Below are 15931 nucleotides of genomic sequence, written 5' to 3' on the forward strand. Positions count from 1 at the left end.
CTGCAGCTCAGGCGATGGACAATCTGCATGCCCCACTGTCCCTGTGGTCCCGGGTGCCAGCGCCTGCAGTCCGGGAGAGGGACAAGCTGCCTGCCCTGCGGTCCCGGGCACCTGCGGCTGTGGCCTGGGCAAAGCCAGCCCGGGTCCTGGGTGCCTGCGGCCGGCCAGAGGGAGGGAAGCCCGGGTCCCAGGTGCCTGTGACTGGCCGGAGGAAGGATCCTGGGTCCTAGGTGTGGGGTGAGGCAGAGGCAGTTAGGGGTGATCAGGCAGGCAGGCAGACATGGTTAGGGGTGATCAGGCAGGCAGAAGTGGTTAGGGGTGACCAGGCAGGCAGGCAGAGGGGTTAGGAGCCAGTGTTCCCAGATTGCAAGTGCAGTTGGACATCCCCTGAGGGGTCCCAGATTGGAGAGGGTGCAGGACAGGCTGAGGAACGCGGCCCCCCCCCCCCCCCCCCCCGTGCATCAATTTTGTGCACCGGACCTCTAGTTTGTAAATAAGAGGCTCTATGCCCATTAAGTAAAGGCTGATGAAAAATATCAGTTTTTCAGTTCTTTCTAACAGGAAGGATCTGAAGCTTGGGTTCAGCAGGTTGGGCCTTTAATGGGTCCTGAAACTGGATTGTAGTGTGGTGTCAGCTTGCTTTTTCTTATCAGTTTGGATTTTTTTACAGCCAGACTCTCCTCCTCCAGCTGAAACCTGCTGTGTAGTGAGCTTCAGAGGACAGAGGTAGAGTTTTTTTATTTTTATTTTTTGAATTTTTATTTTTAAATAATTTTAGACTTATGGAAATGTTGCAAAGACAGTACATAGAGTTCCTGTGTACCTTTCAGCTCCTTCCTGAACGTTAGTTTTTAACCACAGAAGAATGGCACAAACTAAATAAGCAAAAAACATGGAGGAATAGTATTTACCAAACCATGGATTTTATTAGGACTTCACCAATAGTCCCACTCATGTCCCTTTTCTGCCCCAGGACCCATCTGGGATGCCACATCACATCTAGTCATCATGTCTCCTCAGGCTTTTCTGGGCTGGGACCATTTCTTAGTCTTTCCTTTTCTGTCACGACCTTGACACCTTTGTAGAATGTCCCTCAGCTTTGTCCAGTGTTTCCCCATGATCAGATGGAGGTTATGTATTTGTACTTCTCCACGCAGCATATCAATGTCCCATCACTGGGGGTGTCAGTCTTGATCCCTTGGGTCAGGTGGTGCCATCCAGGAGTCTGCACTAGAAGGTTACTTTTTTCCCTTTGGGATTTTGAGACAACAAAACACCCTGTTTCTCTTCAAACTTCTGCCCGTGGATTTCAGATCAACAACAATTAATTACATGCAACAATATACCGTGGCCTTCTCATGGAGACATGTATCACCCTTAGTCCTTCTCCATTTATGAATTAGAGTTCTTTTTTAGAAGAGGACTGTCCCTTCCTCCTTTCAAATTTTATACCAGTAAAGACCTTTGCATATTTATTTTATCTGCAGGTTATAATCCAGCACAATCACTATTTATCATGTTGCCCGAGTGATCCTTGCTTTGGTCGTAGGGCGCCCCTTCTCCTTCCTGTTTGGCTCCCATGTTCTTCCTTCATGTCCTTATCCTCTAGTGAGGGCTTCCTCCCTCCCTGCCCCCACGAGATGCTCAGGCTCATCTTTGTGTTCCCTGCCCCAAACCTGAAATTGACCACTTCTCCAAGGAGCCTATGTTCCCTGTGTTGGAGAATGATATTAAAAAACTGTCGTCTGGCCACTGAGTATACTCTCAGTGCTGGGAGTGTCATGGCTTCCCAGGCCTGTCAGTTGACAAAGCTTGGAGATGTGAAGATCAACCTATGATTCTGTGCCCCTCTGTATTTATGTCTGTGTCCATCTATCTGTAGGTATATATTTTTAAAAAAACCCACGAGTTCATACTGATCCGACAATAGAGGTTCAAGTTGTGTGTCGTTCTGAGGCTTTGGGTGGCTTCCCTGCCCTGAGAGGCACAGAAATCCTCCAAGATCCAGCAGGCAGCAGGGAGACACCTGCTTCTTTTGGGGGCCACTTGGGGCTTATGGTGTGGGAGGAGTAGGCAGATTCAGGAGCTGAGCCCTCCTACGTCAGCCGAGTGTACAGGTGATGGCTCCCTTCTCTGGTCCATGGGATTCCCAGTCAGCTTTCTGCCTCTTGGATCTCAGGCCTAGCTCTAGGGCAGGAATGGGTAGTGTGGCCTGGTGTAGATCCAACCCCTGGACCCACCCCAAGGGTCAGCCTTGGGCAGTCGAGAGCTGGGGATCCAGATTCCTCTTCCTAGGGTGTGGGGCCACGCTGTAGAGTCCCAGCGACGCCACTAGTCAGTGGCAGTTTCTGGTGCCTCAGTGTTTAGGTATCACCGGCTCTTTGTCTGGTTTCTGCTTCTTTTCCTTTCCGGCCCAACTGCCTGCTCTTTGCAGAGGGGCTGGAGAAGTAAGCCACTGTGCCTGCTGCTTCTGTCAGCATCTGCAGGCTTGGGCGGGCACGTCAGAATAACATCGTCATCTAGTAGTCAGACTGCGTCTTTTTAAAGGAGAAATGGTCAGACTGCGCTTTTTTAGGGGCATTGGTGTTTGATGCCTTGGCTCTTACCTGGCTGCAACTGGACTCCCTCTTGAGTTCTATTCTTAGCGCCCCAGATTTCCCAGGACCCACAGTGAGGTCAGCAGCTAGGCTGGGCCAGCCTGGGCAGCAGGAGGCATGAGACCCAGACTGCTTGGGCCTTTTGGATTTGTTTTTCTTTTTAAAAATTACTTTGACTTTATTTTTTCAACAGTTTAGATTTTTAGAGAAATTAAGCAGAGTTCTCATAAACAACCTCCCCATTCGTTTCCTTATTAATGAACATGTTATATTAGGCTGGTGTATTTGTCAAAATTAATAAACATATTCTTTTTTTTTTTGGTTAAGATTATTTTTTCCTTTTTTTTTTATTGTTTAAAGTTTTACATATGTCTCCTTTTTCCCCAATTGACCAGTCATTCCCACCCCGGGCAAGCCCCCACCACCCCAGTGTCTGTGTCCATTGGTTATGCTAATATGCATGCATACAAGTCCTTTAGTTGCTCTCTAACCCCCCTTCCCCTACCATTTGTCTCTAGATCAATCTATTCTTGTTCATCAAATTATGTTAATCATTATATCCCACATGAGTGAGATCATGTGATATTTATCTTTCTCTGACTTATTTTGCTTAGCATAATGCTCTCCAGTTCCATCCATGTTGTTGCAAATGGTAAAAGTTCCTTCTTTTTCATAGTGGCATAGTATTCCATTGTGTAGATGTACCACAGTTTTTTTAATCCACACATCTGCTGATGGGCACTTAGGCTGTTTCCAAATCTTAGCTATTATAGATTGTGCTGCTATGAACATAGGGGTGCATATATCCTTTATGATTGGTGTTTCTGGTTTCTTGGGATATAAGCCCTAGGAGTGGGATCACTGGGTCAAGTGGGAGTTCCATTTTTAACTTTTTGAGGAAACTCCATACTGTCTTTCACAGTGGCTGCACCAGTCTGCATTCCCACCAGCAGTGCAGGAGGGTTCCTTTTTCTCCACATCCTCGCCAGCACGTGTCGTTTGTTGATTTGTTGATGATAGCCATTCTGACAGGCGTGAGATGGTATCTCATTGTTGTTTTGATTTGCATCTCTCGGATGATTAGTGACTTTGAGCATGTTTTCTTATGTTTCTCGGCCTACTGTATGTCCTCTTTCGAAAAGTGTCTATTTACATCCTTTGACCATTTTTTGATTGGATCGTTTATCTTCCTTTTGTTAACTTGTATGAGTTCTCTGTAAATTTTGGAGATTAAGCCCTTATCGGAAATATAGTTGGCAAATATGTTCTCCCATGCAGTGGGCTTTCTTGTTGTTTTGTTAATGGTTTCTTTTGCTGTGCAGAAGCTTTTTATTTTGATGTAGTCCCATTTGTTTATTTTCTCCTTAGTCTCCATTGCCCTAGGAGCTGTGTCTGTAAAGATATTGCTGCGACATATGTCTGCTATTTTGCTGCCTATGGAGTCATGTAGGATTTTTATGGTTTCCCGTCTTACATTCAAGTCCATTAGCCATTTTGAGTTTGTTTTTGTGTATGGTGTAAATTGGTGATCTAGTTTCATTTTTTTGCATGTATCTGTCCAAATGTCCCAGCACCATTTATTAAAGAGACTGTTTTGACTCCATTGTATGCTCTTGCCTCCTTTGTCAAATATTATTTGAGCATAATGGCTTGGGTCGATTTCTGGGTTCCCTGTTCTGTTACATTGGTCTATATGTCTGTTCTTGTGCCAGTGCCAGGCAGTTTTGAGAACCGTGGCTTGGTAATATAGCTTGATATCTGGTATTGTGATCCCTCCAACTTTGTTCTTCTTAATAAACATATTCTTATTAATTAAAGTCCATACTATATTCAGATTTCCTCAGTTTTCCCTAATGTCTTTTCTCTGTCCCAGGATACCATTCAGCATTCCACATGACATTTAGTTATCACATCTCTTTAGGCTCCTCTAGGCTGTGACAGTTTTTCAGATTTTTCTTGTTTTTGGTGACTTTGGCAGTTTTGAGCAGGATTGGTCAAGGATTTTGTAGGAAGTTTCTAAATCGGGATTTGTTTGGTGTTTTTCTCATGGTTAGACTAGGTCAGGGGTGGGCAAACTTTTTGACTTGAGGGCCACAATGGGTTCTTAAACTGGACCGGAGGGCCGGAACAAAAGCATGGATGGAGTGTTTGTGTGAACTAATATAAATTCAAAGTAAAGGAGCGGAGGGGAGAGCAAGAGAACCGGATAGAACAGCTGGATCCGGCCCGCGGGCCATAGTTTGCCCAAGGCTGGACTAGGTGATGTGTTCTGTGAGGAAAACCCCAGAGGTGAAGGACCCTTTTCATCCTATCATATCTAGGGTCATATGTCCCTTTGACTTATTACTGTTAATGTTGACCTTGATCCCCTGACTGGATTGTGATTGCCAGGTTTCTCCACTGTAAAGTAACTCCCCCTTTTGGAAGCAAGTCACTCTGTGCAGTTCACACATAGGGATCCTCTGATTCCTCCACCCTGGCTGCCTTGTGCCAAGCAAGTCCCTGGTTCGGTCTGAGGCCAGGCCTCTGTATCCCAGAGCCTGCAGGGGAGCCTTCAGAGGAGCAGTGGACGTGGGTTAGCCTGGACCTTCGTCCCTTCGTCCCTGACATAGGTCAGGGTGGATAGAGGCCTCACCTCAACCTGTGGCCTGAGAACTGGGCCTTGACCTCAGCCCTAGAGCTTCTAGCCTTCTGGCTTGGGGGTTGGTGCTTTCGGCCCCTGAAGTATGAGAGCAGAAGAACCCACAGTCTGGGTGGCCCAGCAGCCATGGGCAGCAGCAGATTGGGGTCTGTGCAGCTGAGAACCACAGTCCTGGTGGCTTCTCTGCCTTTTAGACCATGTGTTGGTAGGGGCAGCCCACGTCCAGGAAGGGAAACAGCATGCTAAGAGACAGTTATAAGTGACAAGGGAGACACATGTTCCCATTGAGACACGGATGAGAGAAAGGGGCTGGTAGCTCATAGCAGAGGTCTGTGTGGTCAGTGACAATGAAAAGGCCCCTCACCTACTTTGTGATCAAGAAAATACACATTGAAGCTTGTAGCATTAGTCTCCTTTGCTGCCCTGATAGATGACCATAGACTTAGTGACTTAAACAACACACATTTATTATCTCACAGTTCTGGAGGCTGGAAGTCTGACATGGTCTCATGGGGCCAAGATCAAGGTGTGGTCAAGGTTGGTTCCTTCTGGAAGCTCTAGGGGAGCTCAGTTCTTTGTCATTTCTAGCTTCTGGAGCAAGCATGTCAAACTCAAAAGCTAATACGGACCAAATAAACAAGGTTTAAGTTTATGTGGGCCACGAAAAACAAAAGCTTCAATTTTCATAGGAACGTAGGTTTATTTCGATAAAGACATGCTGAATACAAAGGGCTGAAATAAATGAGTAATTGTTAACATAAAATAATAGAACATTTTAATAAAAATTAATATTTTTTTTGAATATTAACTTACCAGACACTGAATAACGGCACAAATTAATAAGCGTAACGCAAATAAACCTATTTTTCTTGTTCTTCGCAAGCGAAATATTTCCTGTTGTGCACACCAAACAAGTCAGTCCAAGACTAATGATGTGTCATTCGGCTGCTAAAATATTCACTGCTAGTATTAGTGGGAGAAATGGTGCGCCTGTGCGTAAGGGAAATGAATGCAACACTATTATAGTAATCAGTCATTAGCGAACATTGTAGCTCATTATTAATAATTATGTATAACAGGCTATTGTAAAAATTACGAAATTTTTATTAAAACGTTTCTTACATACTGTTACATTGGCTGGGCCGCAAAAATATTCATTGTGGGCTGCATGCGGCCCATGGACCACAAGTTTGACATGCTTGTTCTAGAGGCACCTGCACTCCTTGCCTTATGGCCCCTTCCTCCGTCTTCATAGACCGTCATTCTGATCTCTGCTTCCGTGATCACATCTCCTCTGACTCTGGCCCTCCTGCCTTCCTCTTACAAGGACCCTTATGATGACAGAGCCCACCTGATAATTCAGGATACTCTTCCCATCTCAAGATCCCTCACTTAATCCCATCTGCAAAGTGCCTGTTGCCCCAGAAGGGAGCATTGCCACATATTGTGGGGATTCAGACGTAGACATCTTTGGCGGGTGTTACTCTGCCAGCTACGGCTACATGGAGAGATTTCACAGTATTTGGATCTTCTGACTTCAGCTCTGGCCAATGTCAGGTGCTGGCAGGGCTGTGGAGTGGGGCGGCCTTCAGCCATACAGGTGGGAGAGGTCCAGGAGCTTTTGGGAGAGCCAGCGACAGCCTACTGTGTCCAGAGGAAGATGTGTGCACCCTGAGCTCCACAAATTTTATAGTCTCATGTGGCCTTTCAACCAGGGGTTGTGACCTATTAAAAGACAGTGAAATCACTAAAATGGGTTGTGCCTGATACTTCTAAAAACCAGCTTAAAATAAGATTTAGAATGTCAGTGTGCATTGTCTGTTGTAAGAGTGTTGGTGAAATCCATGCTATTTAAAAAGCTCTTGGTAAATTGGAGAAATGGTGTGGGATTGAGTTCAAGGGGTAAGCTGCCCTCCCTGGAATGTCAGGCGCATCCTGATGCTCAGGTCTTATACAGCATGTGCAAAGGTCCAGAGGCAGGGAACATCTGGTAGACCCTGTGCCATTGGGGTTCATGTGTCTGGAGAGCTGTGGGGAGATATGGGTGGGAGGGCTGGTGAATTGGGGTAGCTGTAGCTCAGATTGTCAAAAGGTCCTGGGGCCAAACCCAAGTTTAGAGTCTTGTGCTGTATCCATTCCACAGGTACTGGAGTGTCTCTGCCCAACTAGCTTCTAGGTTGGGACCCAGCCCTGGCTGGGGTCTGCACAGCCTCTGCCAGGCTCTCCCAGTGTGCACCTTATGGGGGTGCAGATGGTGGTCACCGTGCAGCATTGTCCATGTGAGTTTCCTTTTTGGAGGGTGCTTTCCCTGGCTTCAGGAGTTCATAGGAGGCAGAACTTGTTGTAAAACTCCCAGAAGCTGCCTGTACCTTAAGGTTTCTAAAAGCTTCTCTGGTTTAATTTGTTCCTGGAGGTCCTCGCTTTCTCAGATGCTGATTTGTGGAAGATGAGCTTAAAATGGATTTTTGTGTTTCTGCAAAGTGGCAAGGATTTGGAAACATCGGAATAAAGGCAAGAGTGTCCTGGGGCTACATGCCACTGTTAGGGGTGTAATGTGGAATTTAGACTTAAGCATGTGATACTTTTAGTTAATTGTGCTTTTATTTTGTGCATTTTAGGAACCATCACCATTCCTAGAACCTGACAGAAATCCAAGCCATTTACTAGAGCATCTCTCATTGCAGCCTCACCATCATAATATACCAGGAATTTTCAAGTAAGTGCAAGACCAAGGTACCAAAGGCCACAGCCTCCTCCCAGGTGGCTGTGAGGCTGCATGTTGCGGGGAGAAGATAGCCCCATGTGATTCTGAGTTCTTGGGGTCTCCCGGGTCTGCATGCCTTTAGACAGAGGAGCTTAGAACCCTCTAGGAGTGGCTCTGCTGGGTGTCTCTTTTCTAGTCTACATACTCCATGTTTGCACTCTCGCCCTTCAGCATCTGAGTGCCTCTCCCTCACTTCTAGAAGCCCCGAGAACCAGAGAGTTTTTATTGATTCTGGGGTTGCTTAGGACGGGCTGCTCTGTCTGTGTTATTTGGATCAGGTGGGATACCACTTCTGGGCTTTCTGAGGCCCTATTCACCCCACCCCACAACCTGCAGAGGATGGTGATCAGTCACAACCAGGGGTAGTGGGGTGGGGGTATTTAAAATGAAAAATTCTTCTTAAAAATATATTTTTATTGATTTTTGTACAGAGAGGAAGGGAGAAGGATAGAGAGTTAGAAACATTGATGAGAGAGAAACACTGATCAGCTGCCTCCTGCACACCTCCTACTGGAGATGTGCCCGCAACCAAGGTACATGCCCTTGACTGGAATTGAACCTGGGACCTTTCAGTCCGCAGACCGACGCTCTGTCCACTGAGCCAAACCAGTTAGGGCTGAAAGATTCATATTAAATGGATTTAAAAGAATCCCATTGCTCAGCTGCTTCTAGGTGTCAACACCAGGCTGTCCACCTTCTCCTATACTTTTCTAATAAACCAGGGACAGAGGGTTTTAAAGTGGTGGCCTCTGGCCCTAGCTGGTTTGGCTCAGTGGCTAGAATGTCGGCCTGTGGACTGAAGGGTTCCGGGTTCGATTCCAATCAAGGGCACATGCCCGGGTTTCGGGCTCGATCCCCAGTAGGGGGCATGCAGGAGGCAGCCGATCAATGATTCTTTCTCATCATTGATGTTTCTACCTCTTTCTCCCTCTCCTTTCCTCTCTGAAATCAATAAAAATAAAAAAGATGAAGTGGTGGCCTCTGATGGTATCCCAAGGTGGTCACTGGTAAGAAGAGATGAAACAAGCTAATCACCTCCCAGCTCACACCCATGAGGGTGACAGGTTGAAGGACAAACAGTCTTGTTCACTCCCTGCCATGATGGCTGCTCCCAGTGGTCTAAGAAAGGCTGTCTCGTATTTCGTATTGACCTCAGATGCAGGCCACATGGCTAATTAGGGCCAGGTGTGGACTAGAACTCGCTATTTTCAAAATGCATTGAAAACCCCAAACCACTTTTCAGAAAAAGTGATTCTGCATGCGCATCCCACGACTGTTGCACTGTGACTATAAACCTGGTGACTGCAAACAACCCATGTTCATTCCCTGACAGTTCTGGGGTCAGAAGTCTGGAGCGAGTTTTATGGGGCTAAAATCAAGGTGTTGGCAGGGCTGCTCCTTCTGGAGACTTTAGGGCAAAATTGATTTCTTGGAGTTTTTTCAGCTTTCCACGCCTCAGGGCCCCTTCCTCGAATCACTTCAGCCTCTGCCTCCATTGTTCTGTCATCCAGTCTTCATCCCTCTCCCTCTTATAAGGATGACTTGTGATGCCTCTGGGCCTCCTGAGGATTTCCAGGACTATCCCCATCTCAGGGTCCTTAACTTAATCCATCTGCAAAGTCCCTTTTGCCATGGAAGGGAGTGTAGTCACAGTCTAGATTAGGATGTAGATGTCTTGGGGTGGTGGTGGTGTATTATCCTGCTGATCATAATCTCCTCTAAACCACCAAACTCTTCCACAATGATGCTTCCGTCTTAACATTCCCACCTGATTGTATCAGGGTTCCAATTTCTCCACATCCTCGCCAACACTTCTCATTGTCTGTTTTTCTTGTTCTAGCCATCCTAGTGGGGGTGAGTGGTATCTCACTGTGGTTTCGATTTGCATTTCCACGCTGGCTAACATGTTCAGCCCCTTTTTACTTGCTTGTTGACCTTTTGTTTATATTCAAGTCCTCGGCCCACTTTTTAAAAAAATATATTTTATTGATTTTTTTACAGAGAAGGAGAGGGATAGAGAGTTAGAAATATCGATGAGAGAGAAACATCTATCAGCTGCCTCCTGCACACCCCCTACTGGGGATGTGCCCACAACCAAGGTACATGCCCTTGACTGGAATCGAACCTGGGACCCTTTAGTCCATAGGCCGATGCTCTATCCACTGAGCCAAACCAGGTAGGGCTCGGCCCACTTTTTTTTTTTTTTTTTAAATATATTTTATTGATTTTTTACAGAGAGGAAGGAAGAGGGATAGATAGTCAGAAACATCGATGAGAGAGAAACATCGATCAGCTGCCTCCTGCACACCATCTACCGGGGATGTGCCCGCAACCAAGTTACATGCCCTTGACCGGAATCGAACCTGGGACCTTTCAGTCCGCAGGCTGACGCTCTATCCACTGAGCCAAACCGGTTTTGGCTCGGCCCACTTTTTAATTGGGCTGTTTGTCTCTGTATTATTGAGTTGTCAGAGCCCTGCTTTTTGGCATGGCTCTGTCTGGTAACAAGTCCCTCTTCCTGACTGTGCTGCGAACTCCCTCCCTGGGGCTCTCCCTTGTCCTCTGCCCCTCCCCCATGTTTCCAGTGAACCAGAAGATTGGCCCAGGACTGGCATCCAAATTCCTTTTTTATTCTTAAAATATGTCCACATATGATTTTTATTTGCCCTCACTCAAAAAAATGTGTCAAGGGTTATGGAGTGTTGGGATTACAAACCATTTTAATTTTCTTCCTTATATTTATGTACTAAAAAACTTCATTTCAAAAGGCACGAATAAGAGAGAAAAAAAATCCTATGGAATTTACCATGGAGTTGAATCTGGATAACGGTGGTTGGAGTGTCTCTTGCCAGTGTGCCTATGCAGAATACTCTACCTGCTGTCTCAGCATCTGCTTTTCCACCTCCTGGATGGAAAACTCATCTTTGTGTCATGATTTTTGACATGAGAGGGAGCTCATGTGGACAGGGCCCTGGGGCTGCCCCAACTCTGCCTGGAACAAGCTTGTCTTGGGGACGAGACTGTCACCTCCCACCAGTGGTGCCGGGTATTTGGGTGGATAGGTGGGAGGAGGCCTCTGCAAGAGGCTGTTGTCTTCCTCCTCTGTAGATGACTCTGGAGCCAGCCTCAGAAGAGAGCCATCCAGCTGGCCAGGATTGGCCGAACTCAACATGAGAGCTGTTGGGTATGGGTAGGTGTTGACACCTGCCACTCACCAGAGTGGGAGAGAGGTGGGAGATTCTGGCTGTCTCAGCAGAGTCTGGCTGGTCATCTGGCCCTACCACCTACTTGCCAAGTGGCTTAGGCATGTGTCCTCCCTTCGTGGGGTCCTGTGTCCTCAGTGAACTATGAAAAATGGGCTCATTGTGTAGAGTGGACGAGTCACCCGTGTGAAATGCATAGAACAGGGCTGGGGGCCCTTGATTTGTTCACTGCCTCCAGATCTGGGCACCAGTGGCCATGGTAGACTGAGGAACCAGCTTCTGGACTTTTGCCTGGCCATTGAGAGCTTTGTACCAGGGGCTGAGGCTGGTCAATCATGTTCTGGCAGCAGGCCTCAGAGGACGAATTAGATGGTCCATGTGGTATAGGTGGGTGGCCTATTGCTCTGTATAGGCCAGCCTTGGGCAAATTACGGCCCGCGGGCTGGATCCGGCTGTTCTATCCGGTTCTCTTGCTCTCCCCTCCGCTCCTTTACTTTGAATTTATATTAGTTCACACAAACACTCCATCCATGCTTTTGTTCCGGCCCTCTGGTCCAGTTTAAGAACCCATTGTGGCCCTCGAGTCAAAAAGTTTGCCCACCCCTGGGTGGAGGCTCTGACCTCCCCAGTGCGTGTGGAAAATCTTGAGGGATGTTGAAGTGGGATGGACAGGAATGGGTGGCTAGAATGGTGGGAACGTGAGGAAGGCCAGCTAGCTCTCCTGTTTCAGTGTCTCATTCGAGGTCCTGGCCCATGGAGCCCTCTCCCGCCCTTCCTTGTTCTCCCTCCATAGCCATTAGCACAGCTCAGGTCTACACTAATGTTCACAATAGTATTGGGGTCAGGGTCTGCCTCCCCAGGACAGACATGCTGTCCTGTCTGCCGCTGTGCAGTGAAGGCACACAGTGAGCCCTGTGTGGCTGCATCTGGGCTGGAGGGGAGAGGGCAGGTAGGCTTGGGGCTCAAGTAAGGTGGGTGGGGGTCCCAGGTGAGGATTCAGGTCCTGAGCCATGTCTGCAGGCAAGTGGCCATCTGGCATGGCATGGTGGTCAGTGGGACAGCCTGGCTGAAGCTGGGACTTTCTGGTGCCTGCTGCTCCCTAGGAGGGATTGTGACAACCCCTTTCCTTTTATAAACCATGTGTTCTTGGTGGTTCTGTATGATTCTGCCCAGAACTGCTGTCAGACGTCACAGGCTCGTGATCTGCCATGCACACTTCAGCTTTGTGGCTGCCCCTCGAGAAAACTTGAGACTTGTTGTGGACACAGGACAGAGAGTCATGGTGGGTCCCAGCCTGGATGTAGCAATGAAGCAGTGACATCTCCTCCCCTTCACCCCCACCCTTATGTCAGGATCCTCCGGGGCCCTAGCCAGCAATCCAGTGAGAGTCTGGTCCTCAGAGGGGGGCTTTAGCTGCTGTCTCCCTGGCCTCAGCCTCATGTGTCCCAGGTATGGGATGGGGTCTTAGGGGCAAGGCCAGAACAGGGTACCTGTGAGCCTGGAGCCTCTAGATCCCTCCCAGGGGAAAATGACTGCCTCAGTGGCAAATCCTGGGTTTGTGCTGCCCTCTAGTGCCCACCGCAGGCATCACCTTTTGGAAGCTTTTGGCAGCATCTTGTCACCCCCCCCCCCCTCCCGCCCCTTTCTGGGACCATTAGGCTTCTTGGGTTTCTCATTTTCCAGCTCACTTTGGGGTAGGGTGAGGTGAACTTGGTTAAATTGTTCTCCAAGTTCTCAGGTCTGTATGCACTTGGATTCTGACTTTTTCCAAATCCTGGTGGGAGTCTAGTCTTTTGAACCTGGAGAATTTAATCGGCTAACAGGGACCCTTCCCAGAATCTGTCACCGAGCCTCTTCCTGCTCAGGGTGGGCCACTGACAACCACACTGGGTCCCCTTAACTCCAGAGACAGGAGGGGGCCATTCCAGTCTGCACCCTTCTCCCTGAGAGGAGCTCTGGTTCCCAGTTATCTTCAGGCGCCTGCCGTGAATCTTAGAGTGCATGACATAGCACGGTCTCCCCTTCTGTGCCAAAATATCCAGGCATGGTTATGACTGAGGGTTCCTTGGAGCATCTAATTGCAGCCAAGGAGCCATTCTGGCCGGCCTTCTACCCTCGGGTTCCAGATTCCTGCCTTGGGATTCCCATGCGTCCCTGGGCCTGGGTTCACTAACAGCAGCCAGGCCAGTCCTGGAGCGACCCACATATTGCTCTGGGTGGGCCCTGTCTGGAGTTGTGGTTCCCCCTGCTTGCAGGCTGGTACCTCAAAAGAAGGCAGACTGACACACAAACTCACTTACCTTGCAGAACCTGTCACGTGATCCTATGTTTCTGCATGTCCAGCTCCAAAGATTTGAGTCCCTGAAATGAAAAGCTTTTATTTCCTAGGGCCCCCAGCTTAAAATTAATGCTCTGGCTTCCAGTATCACATTGGCTTTTAGAACTAGGACACCTCTGTTTTTAATTAGTTGAAGTCATTTTGTTCTTTTGTGCCAGAGCAGAGCAAGGCAGTCTCCTCTCTGCCCGCGTTGCTTCCTGGGGCCTTGGGTACTTTTAGTGTGATCTATGGAGCAGGGCACCCGCTGGTGGCAGTGCCGTCTGCTCATGCTTTCTGTCTTCCCTCGCAGGTGTGGCGGTGTCTCAGCTGCAACCATGGGGTCTGAGGATCATGGGGCCCAGAACCCCAGTTGTAAAATCATGACATTTCGCCCAACTATGGAAGAATTTAAGGACTTCAACAAATACGTGGCCTACATTGAGTCCCAGGGAGCCCACCGGGCAGGCCTGGCCAAGGTGGGTGACAGACATCCTGGTCTCGCGCAGCTTCTCTGTGTGTGTCCGTGTCCAAAGGTGTTGCACCCATTAACCTGTTCACTGATCCGTTTTAACCTCATTTATTACAAACAGGACGGAATTCTTTCCCCATGCCAGGCACTGTTCTAAGCACTGGAATTCATAGTTGACTCATACCACCCCTGTCCCTGCATGGGTTGGCAGGCTGGGGCTGCCAACACTGTGCTGAGCCCAGCCCAGCGGGCAGTGGCCACCCAGGGTATCATGGAAGCAAGTCTCACCCCACTGGGGGAGAAGGAGGTCTAGAGTCTGGGGAGGCTTCCGGGCAGTTGATGCCAGGAAAGCCTGAGTTTTTGCCTTTATATTCTTAGTGAAACAAGGTGTGTTCTTATTGTTGTTGTTGCTTTTTTGGAGATAGTATGCACATAGGAGGCAAATTCAAACAGTGCAAGAGGGCAGAGAGTGACTGAGTCTCTTCTTCCTCCCATCTCCCAGCTCCTATCCCTGGAAGCAACATAGTTACCATCCTGTCTCTTTCCTTGGCATATTATACATATAGGTGTGCATGTGTGAAGGCAGACAAGCTCATCCTGTGTCTCTCTCTTTCCTTTTTTGTGTGTGTGTGTGTGTGTGTGTGTGAATCTTCACCCGAGGATATTTTTTCCATTGATTGTTTTTAGGAGAGAGTGGAAAGGAGGAAGGATTGGGAGAGGGCTGAGAGAGAGAGGAGAGAGAGAAACATCAATGTGAGAGACACATCGTTTCCCACATGGGCTCCAACTAGGGCTGGGGTTGGAACCTGCAACCCAGGTACATGCCCATGACCAGGAATTGAACCCATGACCCTTTGGTGCTCAGGCCAACATTCTAACCACTGAGCACACCAGCCAGGGCCTTCATGTCTCTTTTTAATATAAATGGCTGTTTCTTTCGTTCTTTCTTTTTTTAAGTCCTCATTGGAGAATATGTTTTTATTGATTTTAGAGAGAGTAGAAGTGGAAGGGAGAGAGAGAGAGAAACAACAATGTAAGAGAAAAACATCTATCGGTTGTTTCCCTTATGCACCCAGACCTGGGATCGAACTGGCAACCTAGATATCTGCCCTGATTGGGAATGAAACCAGCTGCCTTTTGGTGTATGGGATGACACTCCAACCAACTGAGCCATCTGGCCAGAGCATGGCTGTGTTTTTCATGTTCATGTGAACCTGTGTGTGGCATTATTCACCTAATGATTGGGGAGATTTGTAACATGTTTGCTTAGGGTTCTTCTAGTTGCTTCCTGAATGAGTATCACTTTAAGATTCCTAGTTGTCTATTCCTTAAATCAGGAGGTTGGTAAACGTTTTCTACAAAGAGCCAGATAGTATTTTCAGCTTTGCCAGCCCGAGTGGGCTCTGTCTCCCACCACTTAGTTCTATTACCTTAGATAAGCCATAAACCAACAGGCGTGCTGTGCATGAATAAAACTTTATTTATGGGCACTGAAATGTGAATTTCACAGAACTTTTACTTGTCCTGAAATATTCTTTTTAAAAAATAATTCCCCAACCATCTAAGAAAAACAACAACAACAACAAAAAAACACCAAACAAAGCAACACATTCTTAGCTTGTAGGCTGTACAAAAGCAGACAGCTGGTGAGATTTCTACCACAGGCTGCAGTTCGCTACCTCCTCCTCCCCCACCCCCGTTTTTGGTTGGTTTTGTTACTAATATCAGTTCTGGTCCTGGTGACACCCATACCTTCATCCTCAGCCTCAGGAGAAAGGAGAGCAGTATGCCTGCAGCACCTTTCCCCCCTTCCCTTCCCCTCAGGATTTTTGGTCATATTGTGCCTGATAATGTAGACCAGTGGTCGGCAAACTGCGGCTCGTGAGCCACATGCGGCTCTTTGGCCCCTTGAGTGTGGCTCTTCCACAAAATACCACGTG

General features: G+C 47.9%; 1 protein-coding gene across 2 annotated transcripts in view; it reads left to right on the forward strand.

Moving 5' to 3' along the window:
- KDM4B (lysine demethylase 4B) overlaps positions 1 to 15931 on the forward strand; it is a 135306-nt gene that overhangs the window by 25287 nt on the left and 94088 nt on the right. For both annotated transcript variants that reach the window (XM_080674888.1, XM_080674889.1), the window contains exons 2-3: positions 7857 to 7954; positions 13833 to 13998. In XM_080674888.1, coding sequence (XP_080531014.1) covers positions 13858 to 13998 — 141 coding nt within the window. In that variant the 5' untranslated portion in view covers positions 7857 to 7954; positions 13833 to 13857. The remainder of the gene's footprint in view (positions 1 to 7856; positions 7955 to 13832; positions 13999 to 15931) is intronic.

Source organism: Plecotus auritus, assembly GCF_963455305.1.
Source record: "Plecotus auritus genome assembly, chromosome: 6".
Classification (NCBI taxonomy): Eukaryota; Metazoa; Chordata; class Mammalia; order Chiroptera; family Vespertilionidae; genus Plecotus; species Plecotus auritus.